The sequence below is a fragment of the Melanaphis sacchari genome, unplaced genomic scaffold, assembly GCF_002803265.2.
Source record: "Melanaphis sacchari strain LSU unplaced genomic scaffold, SCAv2.0 Contig34_pilon_pilon, whole genome shotgun sequence".
Taxonomy (NCBI): Eukaryota; Metazoa; Arthropoda; class Insecta; order Hemiptera; family Aphididae; genus Melanaphis; species Melanaphis sacchari.
In genome coordinates, this window is record NW_020271213.1 from 235,067 (window position 1) to 254,239 (window position 19,173).

The following is a 19,173-nucleotide window of genomic DNA, read 5'->3' on the forward strand; positions in this document are numbered from 1 at the left end:
CAGAAAAGTTCTTAAAGATAAGAACGGTATCCGTATTTATACGTTGTTTTTTTTTAGAACTTTTCTATCGCAGATAAATGTTGATGATACAATAATAATTTTTAAATTGTAATATTTTATATACCTACTTATAACTTATAAGTTATAACTAGCATAACAATTGAAATATCGGAAAAAAGTCAACGTAAAAACACAGATAATTCTCTTATCTTATAAATTTAATAATATGTGTCAATTAACTATAATATTAGAGCTAACAATAGAAAATTGGTTCTGAAGAACTCAAATTTACCATGTTATGTGTGATTCAGAGAGAAAGACATAACAGATAACCATGATATGTTTTTTTATATGTATATATATTCATAAGTGTATAGTAATTATAATTTACAGTTGATTAGATTTTAATTTTTAGTGACAATGTCAAAAAATAGTTCTTCACAATTTAATCAAAATCAGTTAGTATATGTTTAAGAAATTATCATGTGAAATATAAATATCATAAATAATTGATGAAATTAATTGAGTTTTTTGAAAATATTCTAGTTTTATGATAATACAATGACGCTTATGATTAAAGTTACTGACTACTGAGTAACTCAATTTTTTTAAATAGATAACTTTTTTAACTTTTTCGTATTAATTTACAAAAATGATCCTTTTTAATTTATTATACTGTATAATGGCTTAAACAATTACAAGTTTATGCCTAATAAATGAATAAATCAAATTTTACATTTTATTTGTTTACTTATTTTACTTTAAGTAATTTACAAAAAAATATTTTATGTATTTTCAACTACCGTTAGGTATTAATTTTTATACCTAAACATGTTTTTAATTTAACATTTTAATATATAAGTTAGGTACCTATATATTAATAATCTATTACTTTTAAATTAACTTAAAAAAGCAAGATAATTACAGTATCTAAACAGTTAATGTAATTATTTTATCAAGTTTATTGGAGAATTAACTAACTAATTAGTTTTAAAGCTTAAAAAAATTAACTTTTTGAGTATAGTTAATAATCACCTTTTCGAATAGATTTACTTTCAGTTATACACAACATAATGCGAATAGGAAGATAGCTGACAAAGTTATATGGAACATTTTTTAATTCATCCATGTAGGTATATAAATTTATTAGTAGTAATTTATTCGAGAGATATAAGGGCGTTATCTCCACTCCCTCTATACTCTTTGTAGTCTTTGTCGATAGGTAAAAAATGTAATTCATATTTTGATCCCTCCCCAAAAAAGATATAATAACTCCAAATTATGCCACTGCCCCTCCACACCAAAAATGCTCGTGAACGCCAGTTGTATGTGCAGTGTGGCATTGGTTACGTAATGTACGACATTAGGAATAGGTATTCGTATTATAGTATTAGCTATATAGGAGGTAATAATAAAAAAATAAGATGTCGCCAGTCTGTACGTTACGAGTAAACTGTATGTATTATAATATGTACTATATAGGTTATTTTATAATTAATATTTAGTAATTATTATTTATTAAACTAGGTAATGCCGCGAGTTGTCATTTGTTATAACTCATAAATGATAATAACAAAATTATAATTTAAATTTATAATAACGCAATAACTGTGTATAATATTATTTACGGGCTATTTAATAGGTAGTATACTTTCAAGAGATATGTTATTATATCATATATTTATGTATATATATTTGTGACTGTATGTACAATAGACCACAGTGTATAAAATGAACGACGGACGCAGTTGACATCGGGACAGATTGCTACACGTCCAAGTTTTCCCCACTACTCCGCTGCCACTGTTGGTTCCTATGACTGGGTGGTGCACTCGCCGATGTTACGGGGAATGGGTATACCAAACGTTTTTCTTTCGGACGATGTTCGGATTGTTCAGAATTATTCCCGTTCGTCTTGATAATTATTATTTATTGTTTTATTACACATTCTGGTAATTTTACAATTTTTTTTGGTTTATTTTTCTGAAGAAAAAAATTTTGAAAAAAATTACTTTATCCCGTAGTTTACGTATGAATCAGTGAGCAGTTATCAGAATCAAATTGCACTTGCAAATAATATGATAGTATGAAAATTGCGGAGAAGTATATTATACCGAATAAATGTTATTAACACGGTACACTAGCGTTTTGCGTTTTACAGTTTAATGACCTTATTGATATCTATTTTCAATTTGTTTTTTTTTTATGATAACTATGTTCTATTATTTTTTTTTGTTTTTCTAATATTTACCGTGGTGTGTATCGAGTTTTGAGTATAGAGTAGTCATTAATTACTTATCCCCGCATTATTCTTATCGCTGAAATTATCATTTTAATAGAGGGTTTTTCTTAATTTTTTTGTTTGTTTCATCTTATATTAACTATTGATTGTTATTTCGTGATTGGAGTGACATCGAAGAAGCATCAAATCACTAAAAACCGAAAAAGCTGGTAAGCTACCCATATCTGTTGTTAAAATGGACATTTTTATTGACTGCATTTGTGAATGTTAACAAGATTTTTCATTAGAAATTACTAAATTATTTATGTTAATGTATTCGATCTTATTGATTTTTACTAGTAAATTCACGCAATTCCATGAAATTTAACATACAAATTTTCTTATATCTTGACTTAATTTGACATACACATCCATAGAAGAGTATAACAATTAGTAATAAATTGTATGTAAAATAAATTTGAAAATATGTTAGATAATCAATTTTTAATGTTTTCTGATATATTTTTTTTTAAATGTGATTATATTACATTCTAAAAATGTCTATAGTTACAATAAATATATGTATATTTTAATAAGTTTCTATTAGAATTAAAGATATTAAGTACTTATATTCTTTAGTTCTTTGTATATATTTTATCATAATTAAAAGATATTGACTTAATAGATATCATATAAGTTTTTATTGAAATATATTTGGTTTGCTTAAAAACCTTAGGAAGTTTTTAATAGTTGAATCAATTATATTTATAATTTATGTGTATTCATTCAATTAATTTAACCAATAATTATTGTATAATACACTAAATTTAAAAGCCTGAATGTTAGAACTATTACATCATATCATTAATATTAATAGCTGTACTTATTATAATTAATACAGCTATTTCTTAAATTATATAATTGATAATAAATTATAATTTTATTTTTTAATCAAACATTCGAAAAACTACCTACCTATTTATTTACTTATATTTTTGAAATATAACTCAAATTCTATGTATATTTTACAAAAATATTAATTTTTAAATTTTTTAGTATTGTGTGTGAATATTTTAATAATCAATTAATCAATTTATTTTTAATAACCTTGCATTCAATTTCTTATTTCTAAATTGTAAGTATGTTATTGTGTACTAAAAATGACAAGAAAATGAATGAAATGTTCACAATTTTTTTTTTCGTTGACTTAATTTTGTATGGATAATGGAATATTATTATTATTTAAAATATTGACGGTGACAATGATTGTTAAGTAATTTGTTGATTAGAAAATAATTAATTCTTTTAAGGTAGGTACTAAGCCTACTCAAGCTTAAAAATGAATTAATGAATTAAATATATTTCAATAAAGTAAGATTATAAAATACAGAAATAGGAGAACAATAGATAGGTATATTTATTTTTCTAAATCTCCCTTTTAAGATAACTTTTTTAGTAACTATACTTATACCTCAATACTAATAGAACATAGATATGAATATTTTACACACTTTATAAGTTTTCTTAGTATATTTTGAAAAATTTGTGTTGTACAAAATTATTTAGGAATACTTCTAGGTATAAAAATTAGTATATCTCTTTGAATGAAATATTTTGCATCTAACTTATATATACTTGCATTAAAATTAGTGTTAATAGTTTTTAAAATAAATATCTCTTAACATTTAATTGAAATATAATATCTGAATTATCTATCTTGATATTTGTTTGAATTTTAAGCATGTGATTTCAAGTTTTTTCAAATTATTTCAATTTTTAAGATAACTTATAAGTTGCTTTCATAATACAATTAGATAGGTCAATAATACATTTTTATTTTATTTAATGCATTTAAAAATATGAACTTTTTAGTTAGAAATAAATTATCCTACAATATATTAAATTGTGTTCATTATATTAGTTTGATATATTTTTGTACTATATTAAATTAATTTTATTCATAAATGTGAATACTATAAATATATATGATAATAAATTAGTTATAAATATTTATTGTTGGTGTTAAAAAAATTAATTATTTAAATATTGAATAAATATTAAATAAATAACTTTAATTAAGCTTGAAAATATATTACCAAGAAATTAAAAAATTAAAAAACCTTAAAAATATAGTAAATGTATACCTATTTATGATAAATTTATATTATTCTTTAAAATTTAACAATAAATTTGTATTAAAACTTAATATTTTAAAGTTAATTAAACTATTAATTTTATTTTATTCAATTATTCTCATATATCTATTAAAATAATAATTAACCTAAAACTATTAAGAATTGAAAACATTGATGTATAATTTATACTTTAGTTGTAAAAAAAAAGTATTTTTTTAATATTATGTGTGTAAATACAGTAATTTTTCTATATAATCATAATCTTAATTATGATAGTTCTTGTGTGTTTTATAAACTATTCATTATTTGTCTTAATCTGTCTTATTTATTTACATTTCCACAAATATGATGATATAAATAAATAACTAATAAATGCACATAACTTTTTTTTTTTTATCCATTTTACTAATTTATAATTGTTATTCCTTTTGTAAACACAATTTCAGTAATTATAAAATTAAATATATTTTTTATTATAAAAAATAATGAATTTAAACTTGGCAATACATTTTATAAGATTAATAATTTCAAAAACAAATTAATTAATTTATAAATACAATTTAGTTAATTATTTAGAGAAATCTGGTTAAGTTTGCAGGTATTTATCATAAGATGTTTCTATAACAACAGATTTAGGGATGCTGGAGAAATAAAAAGTTCTTATTATTATTTAAGTTGTTTTCTAAGAGGTGTTTCTGAAAATAACCAATAACTTATTATTATACTTATTATTTAATATATATGTAATTAATATTAATTAATTAATTAATTATTATGTGAAAAACTAGTTTTCTTATTTTTTATTTTAAGGATTAAAATTATACTAATTTAATCTTTATTTTATACTATTTATTTTATATTAAATGAATTAAATTAATAGGTAGTACCTATATATTTTATATTACAAATCAGATATATTAACTATTTATAATTCTAATAGATAGAATTGAAATATGAGGTCTATCAATGTAAAGACAGTTATCAACCATTGATTAAGTACATGCTATACAGTATGTATTTAATCAAAATATCAAGCATAATGTTGATATAGCTTAGCTTATAAATAATAGTTTGTATAATAATATGTTGATTGGTAAAACACATTATTTGTTTGGTAAATAGAACTTCTATAAACAAGATAACAGATGTCAAGGCTTGTTGTAAAGTGAGAAAAAAAATTGCAAAGAAGTGTTATTACTAAAATTAATTTTTGTTAAAATCCTTAAATATTTTAATGTAATCCTGTAATTGGAAAATAATTTAATTAAAAATTATAAAATAATTAAATATTATTTTGTAACATTCAAATTTAAACAAATAATAATAAATATTTAAATTTTTAAACTATTTGTAACTGCATTTGGATGTTAGAAACTATTATTTCTTTATATCTTACATTATACAAAGGTTTTATTTAGTAGGTATGTATCACTCATACTCTTTTTTTATTATTAGTACCTAATACACTTTTTAAGCTGTTGGTATAAATATTTTATATTGATAGTACAATACATCAATTTTTATGTAAGATTATTTATACAATTTTACAATAAGTATTTTTTTTAATTAAACTATCTTAATGATAATTATTATTATACAAGGTGTATTAACTTGTTTTCTTTACTGGCTTTTTTTTAATTAAAAAAAATATGAAGGATAGTTTGTTTATTATTATTTTTTTGTTTTAATAATAATTTTAACTAAAATTAATTATTTTTGTATCCATTATAATAACATTCTTAAAAGATATTAAATGAATCATAAACTAAACTACTGAATGATAATTGAAAAAATGTTTTTATCTTGACTTATCGTTTTATATCATCATCAAAGTATTTCATCTTATTATAACTAAAATCATAAATGCATATCTCAAATTATTTTTTTCCATATTTTAGCTGTTCCTGATTATTACTCACAAGTATTAAATCATTATTATTTCATTCTATTTCAAATGTTATTAAATATTTGCTTGAAGTAAGAGTTTTTTTAAATACTGTGCATATTAACAAATGGTTATGGTAGTTATAGAATAATCAAGTAAATCATCAAAATAAATAGCAAAATGAGTAAAAAATATAATACTATTTATTCTTTAATTAACAAATATAAAAACTTTAATGTTATCAAATATTTTATAAGTTCATTAACAATTTTGTTTTGTATGAACTGAATGATACTAAATATTATTCATTATTTTAATTTAAATATTTTAAATAAATTGTAAGTACAAAAAAAGATATTAAATATCAAATAATAAGGATAATGGATATGGTGACGTATGAGTTGGATACAATTATATGAATTAACACTTGTTAAAATTTTTTTATAAATGTGATGAATTATAAAATATTGTAGACTGATGCACTAAACATTTAAATTATTAATGAGATCCAAATAGTGAAATTGTTACTATTTACTTATTTTTTGGCTGTAAAATAAAATGCATTAAAATTCCAAAATATTTTTCTGATTTTGTTATCAAGAAATTTTTTCATCAAATTATATTATTTAAGTTATATATGTTAATCACATTATTTTAATATTGTATAACATTAAAGCTTAATTTACAATGTAATTTAAATATTTGGTAAATATATTTATTGCTTTAATTAAAAAAGAAAATTCAATACAGAAACTATGATCTATTTACTCTTCACTTATTTAAAATTATAAATGTTGGTACTGTTTTGATTACAAAATTTAATTATTTTATGAAATTTCAATTTATTTGAATTTATAAATTAACATAACAAATAACAACTTAATAAATTCTTGTTTGATATTAAAATTCTTTAGATTAACTTCATATTTTGTATTAACTTTGAATTGTTACATAAATGTCACAAATCCTTATTCAAATTAGTTGATACATCAAAAGTCTAGTACTGTCTAATTAGTTTTTTTAATAATATGATTACAATTAGATTATTAATAATTTAACACATATTAGTATAAGCAACATGAGCTATGTAACTATGTATGGCAAATTCTTAAGATTTATTACCTACAATCTTTCTTTTTAATTTTAAAAAGTAAAAAAAAACCAAATAATTTTTCTGTTAAGATTGTATAGTATTCATTTTTTTAAAATATTTTTGATTATTAAATAGCTTTAGCATTGATTATATTTTCAGTTAATTTATTTACCTACAAAAATTCAATATTTGTATTATTTGACATGTTAATTTTTGAAATTAGTTTTCACCAATATTATTAGGAACCTGATAAACCTGATAACATTATTGCTTTAACACTTTACATTATAATATTAGTATCATATGAGGTACTCTATGTTTATAAGTAGCAAATTTTAATCTATGTACTTTTTATTTAAGTATTAATTTGTAATCTCTATATTATGTTGATATTTATCATTATTCTTTATTGTTTAGTTACAATAACTTAATCAACTAGGCATGGGATAAATTGATATATTGGACAAAATTAAAGATATATAATTTTATTTTTAATTGAAATTATTGAAATATAAAAATATATAAATTTAGTTTTGACTCCTATGAGAAAAGAATGATCTTTGTTATACTCTCTTAAAAATATAGCACTGTATAAAATATTTGTATAACTCAGTTATTATATCATACATGCTATGGTTATATATTATTTATTTCAATTACAGTAACAAGATTTTTGTGTATTAATCATCTATATTTTTAGATTTGATTTATTATATTTCAATGTTTATGTTGTATTTTTAAATTGTAATATTTTATGCAGTCATAACTTTTTAATTAACGATTCAAATTGAAATATTGTAAAAATAGCTTATGTTCAAACACTGATAATGTTCTTGACCTTAATTTTTATATTACCTTTGATAATTGTTTAATTCATTCTCATATTTAAACTAATAATATAAGATTGATTCAACTAAAATTAAACTTTGTCATGTTGCGTATAACTCAGAAAGAATAGTAATAATGTGCTTTTATTCTTTTAATAATTAATATAGGCACAGTCTTATTGTAAAAAAAAAAAAATTAACTGATAAGTGATTTATTTAAATAAAGTATTCAACCAATAATAAGATTAAATAAACATTAAAATTTTCAGGTTTCTACCTTCTGTATTGATAGGGTTATGGTAGATTACAATATTTTGTCAGGTTATTCTCAAACCAGACATTTTTGAGAATATCAATGCGGCCCACAACTGAGGACAATATGAACTCATTAGCACCACAACAATATTGTTTACGGTGGAAGTATCATCATTCAAATTTACAAGCAATGTTTTCCCAACTTTTAGAACGAGAGAGTTATTGTGATGTTACATTGGCTTGTGAGGGAAAAACCCTTAGAGCTCATAAGGTATATATTACATACAAATTTTTTAACATTTTTACATAAATTATATTTATACATATTTTCAGGTTATGCTTTCTGCTTGTAGTACTTATTTTGATACTATATTATCACAACATGATGAGAATAAAGCAATAGTTATTCTCAAAGATGTTAAGTTCTCTGATATTCAAGCCCTAGTCAGTTTTATGTACAAAGGAGAAATTAATGTTGAAAATGTAAGTGTTAAGGCTTACATTTTATTGTAAATTTTAGTTATTTATTATATTATTTATTTGTTTTTCAGACTGAGCTTTCTTCTTTATTAAAAACTGCAGAAGAACTTAAGATTAAAGGCTTAGCTGAAGTATCATGGAGATCAGATCAAGAACAGCAAAATCAAAGTTTTAATGTAACTGCTGATGAGACAAATATCAGCAAGAAGAGAAAATTAGATTCAACATTAACAACTACTACTAATATAAAAAAAGAATTTCCAGAAAAACACCAAGTAAATATTATTGGAATAGAAGTGTTTAATATTGTTATCTAATTATAATTATAATTTTTAGGAAAATGATGATATAGATGTAGCAGATGTAGAAGATGAATCTGAACCCGACCAGTCCATCTGGGAACCAGAAATGCAACATGTTGTTGATACTGACAATGTAGAGCTACCTAAACCAACAGTAAGCCAATATTTGTTTAACAATTTTTAGATAAAAGAGTACAATTTTATTTTATCTTTTAAATCAATTTGAATGCAATAAAAATGTTATATTGTTTATAAATACAACTTATATAGCACTTATAAAATATAATAGCATCTAAAATGTTTATGATATTTTTAAGACTGGTGCAGTTAATGTAACAACTTTTTCATCTGAAGAAGAAAGAGCAAGTAGTGTCACCAATGTTAGTCAAGGATTCAGTGAACAACCAGCACATGTTCCGGGTATAATCTATATTCCATAATTATAATTTTTATTACACTATTAATATTTATACTTAAATATTTCTGTTTTAATAGATTTAAGCCAATTTTCTGATGTAATGAAAATGAATGACTATCTAGAATCAGGTGGACGCCGCCCACAATTTTGGGAAGAACCTTTTACTAAAAGACTTATGGAAGCAATAAAAAATAAAGAACTAGAAATGAAAGTGGCTGCAGAGTTAATGGGAGTCTCTTATGGAACCCTTTATGGTAGATATCGAGATGCTTATGGTTGTTTGAAACATCCGTACAGGTATAGTAGTAGCGTTATTCTTTTATTTAAAGTCACTAAATGGAATTATATTCTATAGAGTTCGAGATTTTTGGTTGGAACAAGGTCCAGCCGACGTATTGGCTAAGTTGCAAAGAAAAGAATTAACTCTATTCCGAGCAGCAGAAATATTAAATGTCACAGTAACCACATTGGCGAACTACTTGTCAACAATGAGACAAGGAGATAATTCACTTACTGTAGCCAATGCTACTGCAAGTGCTACTGATAAATCAACATTTAGAGTAGATGTTTTATCTGAAAGTGATAGAGAAGAAGGTTCTGATGAAGATGAAGATGACAATGATGAAATTGATAATATTATTACAAGTAGTACCACTCAATCTCAACAAAATAAACCAGACATCACATTTGTAACATCGCCAGGTTCAATATCTAAAGTGAACAATTTAAATGGTAACTAGCGCTACACCTAGTTATCTGAATGGTTAGGCAGTAGAAATCCTTAAACTTGTTCTAAATTATAATTATAACGGCGGTTCTATTGGCAACAATTTTTTCTTTATTTTTGTTTTTGTTTTGTTTTGTTTGTTTTATTTTATTTTTATTATTTATCTATTGTTTTTATTCATAAATACTTACACATAATAAGTATATTTATTTTCTTAACATTTGGACCGCTGTTAGAAAATATTTACTCTAAATTAACTGATAATAGTACTGTTGTTACTGAAAATAAGTTACAATATTACTCAAATTGGTGCTAATCTATAATGCATTCTTCCATTTAGCTCTCTAGCGTCAAACTTTTCTATTAAAATTAGTTTTTTTTTTTTTTAAATTTTTATTATTAAATATTTTATTTATGTTGTTTGCCTTTAAAATGTTTAAGTTTATAGAAACGTCAATTTATATTATTCCTTATTTTCTTAATTTTCAAAAAAAAAGTTATTAATTTCTGGTCAGTGATTTGCCAATCACAATTTAAATTCACCCCTTGCAATTTTTTGACATATTCATGAATGTTATTATAGTAAACATATTATTGTTTGTGTAATTAAATAAAAGATTGGAGTTTAAGATTAATATTTTAAGTTTGAACAAATAGCTATTTAGATAGTAGTTGTTCTATTAACTAAAATCTTTATGATTATTCAATTATAAATTTAATATTATTATTATATATATTGTGATTTTATTGGGTGTTTATTATAGAACTAAATGAAATGTGTTAGTTTTTTTATGTATATGTATCATTTATGTTCTAATTTAATTCAAGTATTCAATAAGAAATTTTATTGATTCTATCATCGTGATGTCTCATAAAAATATCAGTTTGTTTAGAAAACAATTAAATTTTTTTATATAATGTTAATTTAAAGTAAATGTCAATGCCGAGAGTTTTATAAATTTAACTTAATTGAAAAGAACATAATATTAATGGACAAAAATACTATAGAAATTTTATTGTGCAATATCAATCATAGTCCTAAATAATAGTTATTAAGTCTGATCAAGAATATATAAATATATAGATATATATATATATTAGCGAGAATATTAATATATGATTTTTATAATTATAATAATAATTATTATTACAATTATTACTGTAAATATATTATGTATTGCAATTATAATTATTATCGTAATATTAACAGTATCAGTGTTTATTATCGTAAAATAATATATTTAATATTAATTAAAATAAATGTAATTTAAAAAAAAATATATCTTATTGAAGACTTGAAACCCCAAGACTAGCTGAAAATGTACTATCTAGATATCTATATTTATACACTTATTTATTTACTTATTGTATTGGTACTGTTTCATGGTACGATGGTACTATAAAATACATATTTAAGCAATTTAAATATATTGTGTATATATATTTACTTATTTATAATAGACTTTAGGTTCACCTAAATTTGTTATAAATAATCATACTACATAATTTAACAGCCTTTTACTTTTTGCACTTTTATTTTTTAATTAATCACAACCATATTTGCAATATACAATACATGCATATAAAGATTTTTTTATTGTTTTACGCGTTCCTAGAATTTAATTATTATTATTTTGATAAAATAAACTCATTATGGAATAATTAACTATGTGGCTGAATATAATCACATTTTCACACTAAATTATCTATTTTCATAAAACTATACAATTTTTATCAGACTATTACTTAATATTTATTATATCAAGAAAAAAGATTTTATTCAGCTGCAGTTTTTAGTTAACTTATTAATGTTTTATATTGTTATTTAAGGTGTGATTTTTTTTTTACTATTTATTTTTATTTTATTATTATTTATTCTTTTTTTTTTAAACTCTGACAATTAAACAGTAAGAAAACTCTAAGAAACTTTCATAAGTTTTAGGCATGTTTTAATATTTTTTCTTTCTTTATTTAAACATATTTAATTTAAATAGCTGGGTTATTTTATATAATGTTATTGATTTTCAATATATGATAATAATTACTTTTTTCAGTGGAATAGTCTGAATATCTAATTTTATATTTACCTATATTACAATTGTTTATATTTTCAATGTATTCAAATATTTGTTTATATTTGTCAAATCTATAATTCACTACTTATAAAATAGATTTTTTTTTTTTTTTTTTACTATGTTACTTCAAAGTTATACATTACCATATGCATAAACTAATTTATATGTCATTATTAGATTACAATTTACCATCAACTTATTCTATTATGCACACATTCGACAGAAATAATTGTTAATTATAAATTATAATACAATACAGATACATTATATATTTGAATAATACATAATTTATAATCCAATACTCTCAACTTCATTTAATGATATTGTAAGAGCAATTTTTTTTGTACCTATAAATTAAAATGTTATATGAAACTCGTTTTCAACTGTAACTTGTATGCAAGATATTTATAATTTTATAAATCTATTGATATGTTCTTATAAAGTTAAAAAATAAATGGAATTAATATTATAATTTAATAGTTATATATGCTGGTTGATTTTATCGATTGATTCAAATTACTCCATAAATAATTTATTATAATAATGTTAGTTGATTATTTTAAACTAGGTGTGGTAGAAACCTTTCTTGCTTAAATAATCATTAAGCATCTTAAAAAATAAGCAACTAATGTAGATTTTTTATCTACTCTTAATCATTATGTGCTTTTTGTAAAAAATAATGTACGTTGTTTTTCATTGTTAACAGATAGACAAGGTCAACCTACTGAATTTTAGGATTAACATTTCATCATAATTATAGCTACAGCCTGAAATAATAATTTGTTTCAATTATATTTTCCACTAATGCTTCTATTAATTTATCATGATGATAAAAATAATAAAATAAAATCCAATCACTTATAACTGTCCTATATTTTGAGTAGTTCATTGAAATTTTTTCAGTAACTCGTCTGCCCAATCTAAGTCTTTTTATATGTTAATTTAAAATTAAAATTAAGTGTTAAATTAATTAGTAATAGTTGAGTTAATTTAAGATAACTGATTAGAACTTAATTATTCTGAATCTGATTGATTTTTCTGATTTAGGAATGTATTGAATAAAGTTTGATAATTATTTATACTTAAAAAAAAGATCAGATTTGCAATTTTCATAATAATACTTATATTACATAATTATGATACAATTTAGGATTAAAAAATGATGAGTTATTTTTCCTTGAAGCAGTTCTGAATCATCTACAATTAACATATTGTTTTAGAAATTAAAAAAAAAAAAATTAATAGTTTCATACTGTAAGTGTATATTCATAAAATCATGTAGTTGTTAAAAATTGGTTGCAACTATAATATGTTGGCTATTATATTATGTAAAATATCTTTGATAGTATACAGAAAATTCAAAGGATTTTACTGATAACTTTTACAACATACTAAAAATTATGTATACAAATCAACATATTATATCTATTGTTTTTCATATTTGTTCTAATAAATATTAATGCATTAATGACTTAAAATATAATACACTTTACAATATGAATAATGTGTATGTTTTCAACATGATTCAATTTTGAAACTATTGTACTATTTGGCATTTAATATTTTTAGTAAAATATCTCTAACATCTTCAATTGAAATTGTGCAATGAAATATATATCTAGTTCTATATCTTCTCTAAGTTTTTTAAATTAAAGTCACGATCACAGATACATATATAATAACATAAGAAATAAAATTGTAATATATTAAGTTTAAATTTTAATTACAAACTTTATAATACGTAAAGTATTGGTGGGTAATAAAAACCAACAGAGTATAAATTCTTATAAAAAAAGTCAACGTTTATTAAATTGACACCAAAATTTCAACTAAACACAAATAAATATTGTTTTATTGTTATATATATTTTGTTTCGTTAGTCAAGACTAGCAAGTGTTGTGAACTCACTAAAATGAGAAACAGGTGTTGCAACTATTAAAATATAAAATAGTTAATAAACCACAATTAATTCTTATACCAATCAACCTCATAATCAAGTAACTATGCTGTATCTGTCATAAATTTAGAACTTAGTCTATGCTGTCCATGTAATGGTATATAAATCTCAAAAGGGCTTATACTTATTTATGACGTTTGCTATAATAATTCTAGTCCTTTCATATTTTAGAATAATTAAAACAAATATAAACTAACTTGAGAATGTGTATCCAGAGACTAGAACTTGATAGAAGTTATTCTACACTGACATTTTTTTACGGTTTCATTAGACTAGAAAACACTACTGACCTTATTAATAAATAATAAACATTTTATTTATGATTATTACTATTTTATGATCTTAAAAAACCAAATTACAGAAGATTTTTGACATAGCAAAATTGTTGTCTTACAAAACTTAGAGTTATTTAAGCATTTAATGCTTAGGACTAATAACACTGTATTTATAACTGTTCAAAATTTAGTAAAAATAAATATTAAAATTAAAGCTCAGTTCTTGATCAGTCTTTAAGTATAGTGTAGCTGCTAAAATGCAGGTTCATTTTTTAAATTTTTTCACATACACAAATATTTGCTGTCACTTAACTATTGTCATTCATATGATTTATGTATGAACAGAACACCAAAGTGTATAATAGATTAGTTAATGCTAAAATTATTTATTCCACTCAACTCATTGAATAGACCATCACTTGTTAAAATAAACTGTTTATTATCACAAATAAAAACAATTATTTTCTTATGAATTTATATTTTGAATAATGCAATTTACTTAGTAAGTGTTCTTTAAAACTTATTATATTAAAATAAAACTTACATCAAAAATTAAAACGTATTTATAACTTATAAAATTTTTTTTTGGACTTCAATCAAATTAATAAGTCAATTTTAATATAATTTAAATTCAAAAAAAATTTTTGTGAAAATACAAATATGAGATTAAAAATGATTACAATGAATGTATAAAACGTAAAAATTATGAAACAATTCCTAAATTTTATATATTTTCAGTTTTTATAAATCAGATTTTAATATATGTTTAAACTGCTTTTAATTTATACATAGATATAAAATAAAATTAATATTAAATCTGATATACAAACAAGAAAAAAATATTAATATTATCAGTTCTAAATTAATACTTAAATGAAAAGATATTATAAACTCAATAAGAAGTACTGTACATTTTCTAATAGTAATATTAATTTATGAAACACTTCTATTTTTTGATTTGAACTTAAGTAAAAGTGTGCGACGAGCACGATCACGTTTTGCTTCTATTTCAGCTGGAGTGCAATATCTGGTAGTAGTTGTAGTTGTAACTTTGGCATTTCCACTTCTAAAATATACATGAAAAACAACAATAACAAAAATATATCTATGTCAAATGGAGATTAAGTTATTACCCGTAGTTATTTGTTGTTCCAATAACACTGTTGAATTGTTTAGGTTGTTGTACAGATTGTTGTTGTTTGTTAACAATTGATGACGTTGAAGTAGATCTACGCCAAAGTACAGAACTAGAGCTTGAACTACTGGTAGAAGCATGACTGCTTAAAGCTAGAAAAAACAAATATGACAAATTTACAAATCTATATTTGTTATTCTAAAATTATCTAAATGGACTACTATTTTAGTTAATCACTTCAAACTTGATATGATCAATAATTAATTTCCAAGTTAAAAGTCTAAATGTTAACTACTTTAGATCAATCTTCACGAAAGGTTTGCATGCATTTTTATAAATTAGCCAATTTATAAAAATGCATGCAAAAAAAAAAAATGCTATTCAATTTAAATTAAACACTATATTATGAAATTTTGAGATATTTTTAAATAACATTTTAGAATGTTAAATTAATGAAAATTACATTAATACATATATGTCTTGCTATTTATTTAAAGAAATAAAATTTTAAATGGTTACAAAAATCTAAAATGTCTCCTTATTTCTTTAGTTATACGAATGTATAATAAATATAAATATGTTATTTATTATACACAAAATATTTAATTATTCCATATCTAAATTCTTAGTGAATACTAACTAGCTAATAAAAATATGCCTATCGAGTTTTTAATTAATAATATGTTTAAGTTAGTGTTTATGTTTGAACCAAAGAATTTATTAAAACCCTTAATAAAAATAAATTATAATTCTTACTGATCTTCTGATCTTTCATAAGAAACATATTAAAATACCTGGTTTATTTTCCAATTGTTTATCAACATTTGTACTTGGCTGTTTATAACAATTTTGAGTCGCTAATACAGTAGTATTTTCTTTAACACCAGCCATAATTTGCTGCTCAATTTCCAAAAAATCAATACCCGAAAAAAAGTCATCGTCATTGGCCAAAATATCAAAGAATGATGACGAGGAATCATCTTTCTTACAATTTTCAACAGATGTAGAATCTGAAGATAAGCTATTATTTTCTGTACTAGAAGTTATTGTGTGGCACGGTGATTTACAATTTTTTTTCTGTTCTTCACCAAATAGTTTGCTTTGTACTGGTTTGAACTTTTTGGAAACATGGTGATATACATTATTATTTGTTGAATTGTTGATATCTTTCAATGGACTTATACCATTAATCGACAAAGAATTTGATGCAATTAATTTAGTAGGTTCATTAATAGTACTATTACTTTTAATAGCATCAGCAGCTATTTTTTGTTCAATAGCTTGACTACACAACATCATCATTTCGTCATCAGCAGAGTCATCTAATGAACATCCAACATTATTATTTTCTGTTGAACTGTTTGCAGAAGAACTAGCTTCCATTTTAGCTTTCATTAACTGTCTATTTTTCTTTTTGGCACCTAAAATACAACACAACCAAAATTTTTATTATGTATAATTTACTATTCAATATAATTTTAAGAATTAAAAAAAAAATTCTATACAAACAAAATGTAAACTTAAATGAGTAACTATATTACTTACTAAGACAATTCAATATACACTCAAGATAATTATTCAACTCCTCATGAAGAGCAGTCTGATTTGGACTTGTACAATTAGTTGGTGAAGGTGAATCAGTGGTTGAATTAAAATAATTTGATCTAAAGAAAGATCGATGATAGCGTTTAGAGAATGATCGTCTTTTTTTATTCCTTCTTGATTTCTTTTCAGGAACTAAACAATCAAATCAGATTTAAAACAAAAATAATATAATTCCTTTAAAATAATAATAAAAAAAAAAATAATAGATAGTATTTACTTAATAAAAAATGTTTTAAAATCTAAAATGATTACAAATTAAAATTGTTATTATATTAACTTTATTATAAACTACACTTAAAGACAATAGATGAAAATTTTAAAGATGTATTGTATTTATTAATAATGTATACAAAATTATCTTTGATTTAATAATAAAAAAATTATCAACTAACATAAATATTAATGTTTATACTCCATTGTTATATTAAAACACATGTAATAAAATAAATGTAGGCAATAACTTGATAAATATTATATTCTATCATTAAATTTAATTAAAGATTCAAAAAGGATAAGTAATTTTTTCTATAGACTATAACACTGTTAAACTAATTATTTTAAATAAGATATTACATATATATTATTCTTACCACAATCATCGTCTTGAAGATCAGGACAGTCAAATCCGTCGTCCCAACCAATACGCACACCTCCCAAATCATATTCATCAGGAGTCCTCCTATAAATTGGGATAAGATGTGGAAACTTTGGGCTTTCCGTGTCATCTGATTCATCGTCATCACTGTAAAATGTTGATCGGACTGGTGTCTTTGGACTGGGTAAGGCTAGTCAATACAGAAAAATAAAGGACATATGTTAGATAAAAGTACCATTAATTATAATGATGTCTCCATCACTTGACATCAAATGTAAAATAGCAATAACATAGAATATTGTAGTGATCAGCAGGTAGTTATATAGAATATGAATGTTGTATACAAACACACAGTTGGCACTGGTTGAAGTCACCTCGAATTTAAAAGAGACTTGAATATTTGTTTTGAATATAGAAAAAAATATCTGAGCAATGAGCAATGATTATTTATTTTTATTAATATTTTAGTAATTAATCTATAGAATTAAAATATTTGAATTTTTGCCTCATAAGACTGGTTAATGTTCACAGAGATGAGAATAAAGAATGTTGCCTTTAGTAATATGTGTTAGGATCATACCTCTCAGCGGACTAGAAGTTGTAGCGTCATCTTTTTGATCTACGTCGAGATGCCACGGTTTCGATTTTTTCGGTGTCCCCATAATATACTTTCTTGTTTAAAAGTGCGTTGCGTTATAGCGAAGAACTAGTATAAACAATACTTTAACAATGATAAAAACAAAAGAAACAACAAGTTTTAATCTCAACGTTTCGAAAAAAAAAATTCATTCAAACATCTAATAATTCTAACCATGGAGTACTAAACATTCAAACAACAAGTAAAGTAAACGACATTAAAAAAAAAAAAAAAACGTGTTTTTCGGTTCAAACGCCAGCACAGACCACAGCGCTGAGGGTAAACAATATGATTTCCCATAGTCCGTTACAAAACTGGGCATAAAAATGTGTTGGTGATGACGTGCGTGTGCGTGCGCCAGTCAGAGAACGCATCGCTACCGTTCGTTCAGCGATGCAACGATACGCAATGGTCGAATACTCGAAAACGAATCGAAGGCATTAAGCGTATCAATTACCTACCTCCATGCACGTGAAGAGTCATTACTCGTTTACACAATATTATTACTTATTTTACCAGCAATTATCAAGCTCCTAGCTATTTATTATCTA

The 19,173-nt window shown here is 22.7% G+C and overlaps 2 protein-coding genes across 4 annotated transcripts; one reads left to right on the forward strand and one right to left on the reverse strand.

Moving 5' to 3' along the window:
• The first annotated feature begins 1,379 nt into the window (after positions 1–1,379).
• Positions 1,380–10,478, forward strand: LOC112596825 (zinc finger and BTB domain-containing protein 14-like). Of its 3 annotated transcripts, none has more exons than XM_025342639.1 (8): positions 1,380–1,455; positions 8,431–8,687; positions 8,750–8,899; positions 8,968–9,171; positions 9,233–9,352; positions 9,516–9,618; positions 9,694–9,913; positions 9,972–10,478. In XM_025342639.1, the coding sequence occupies exons 2-8, from the start codon at positions 8,517–8,519 to the stop codon at positions 10,354–10,356; spliced, it is 1,353 nt and encodes a 450-aa protein (XP_025198424.1). In that variant the 5' UTR covers positions 1,380–1,455; positions 8,431–8,516; the 3' UTR covers positions 10,357–10,478. The 3 variants fall into 3 exon arrangements, with proteins under 3 accessions (XP_025198424.1, XP_025198422.1, XP_025198423.1); XM_025342637.1 differs by lacking the exon at positions 1,380–1,455 and adding an exon at positions 1,705–2,451; XM_025342638.1 differs by lacking the exon at positions 1,380–1,455 and adding an exon at positions 1,705–2,135.
• Positions 10,479–15,481: 5,003 nt separating this feature from the next.
• On the reverse strand, positions 15,482–18,859 carry LOC112596824 (uncharacterized protein DDB_G0271670-like). Its single transcript, XM_025342636.1, has 6 exons — positions 18,566–18,859; positions 17,981–18,175; positions 17,331–17,522; positions 16,580–17,206; positions 15,784–15,937; positions 15,482–15,716 (listed from the first exon to the last, which is right to left on the reverse strand). The coding sequence occupies exons 1-6, from the start codon at positions 18,645–18,647 to the stop codon at positions 15,584–15,586; spliced, it is 1,383 nt and encodes a 460-aa protein (XP_025198421.1). The 5' UTR covers positions 18,648–18,859; the 3' UTR covers positions 15,482–15,583.
• Positions 18,860–19,173: the final 314 nt, after the last annotated feature.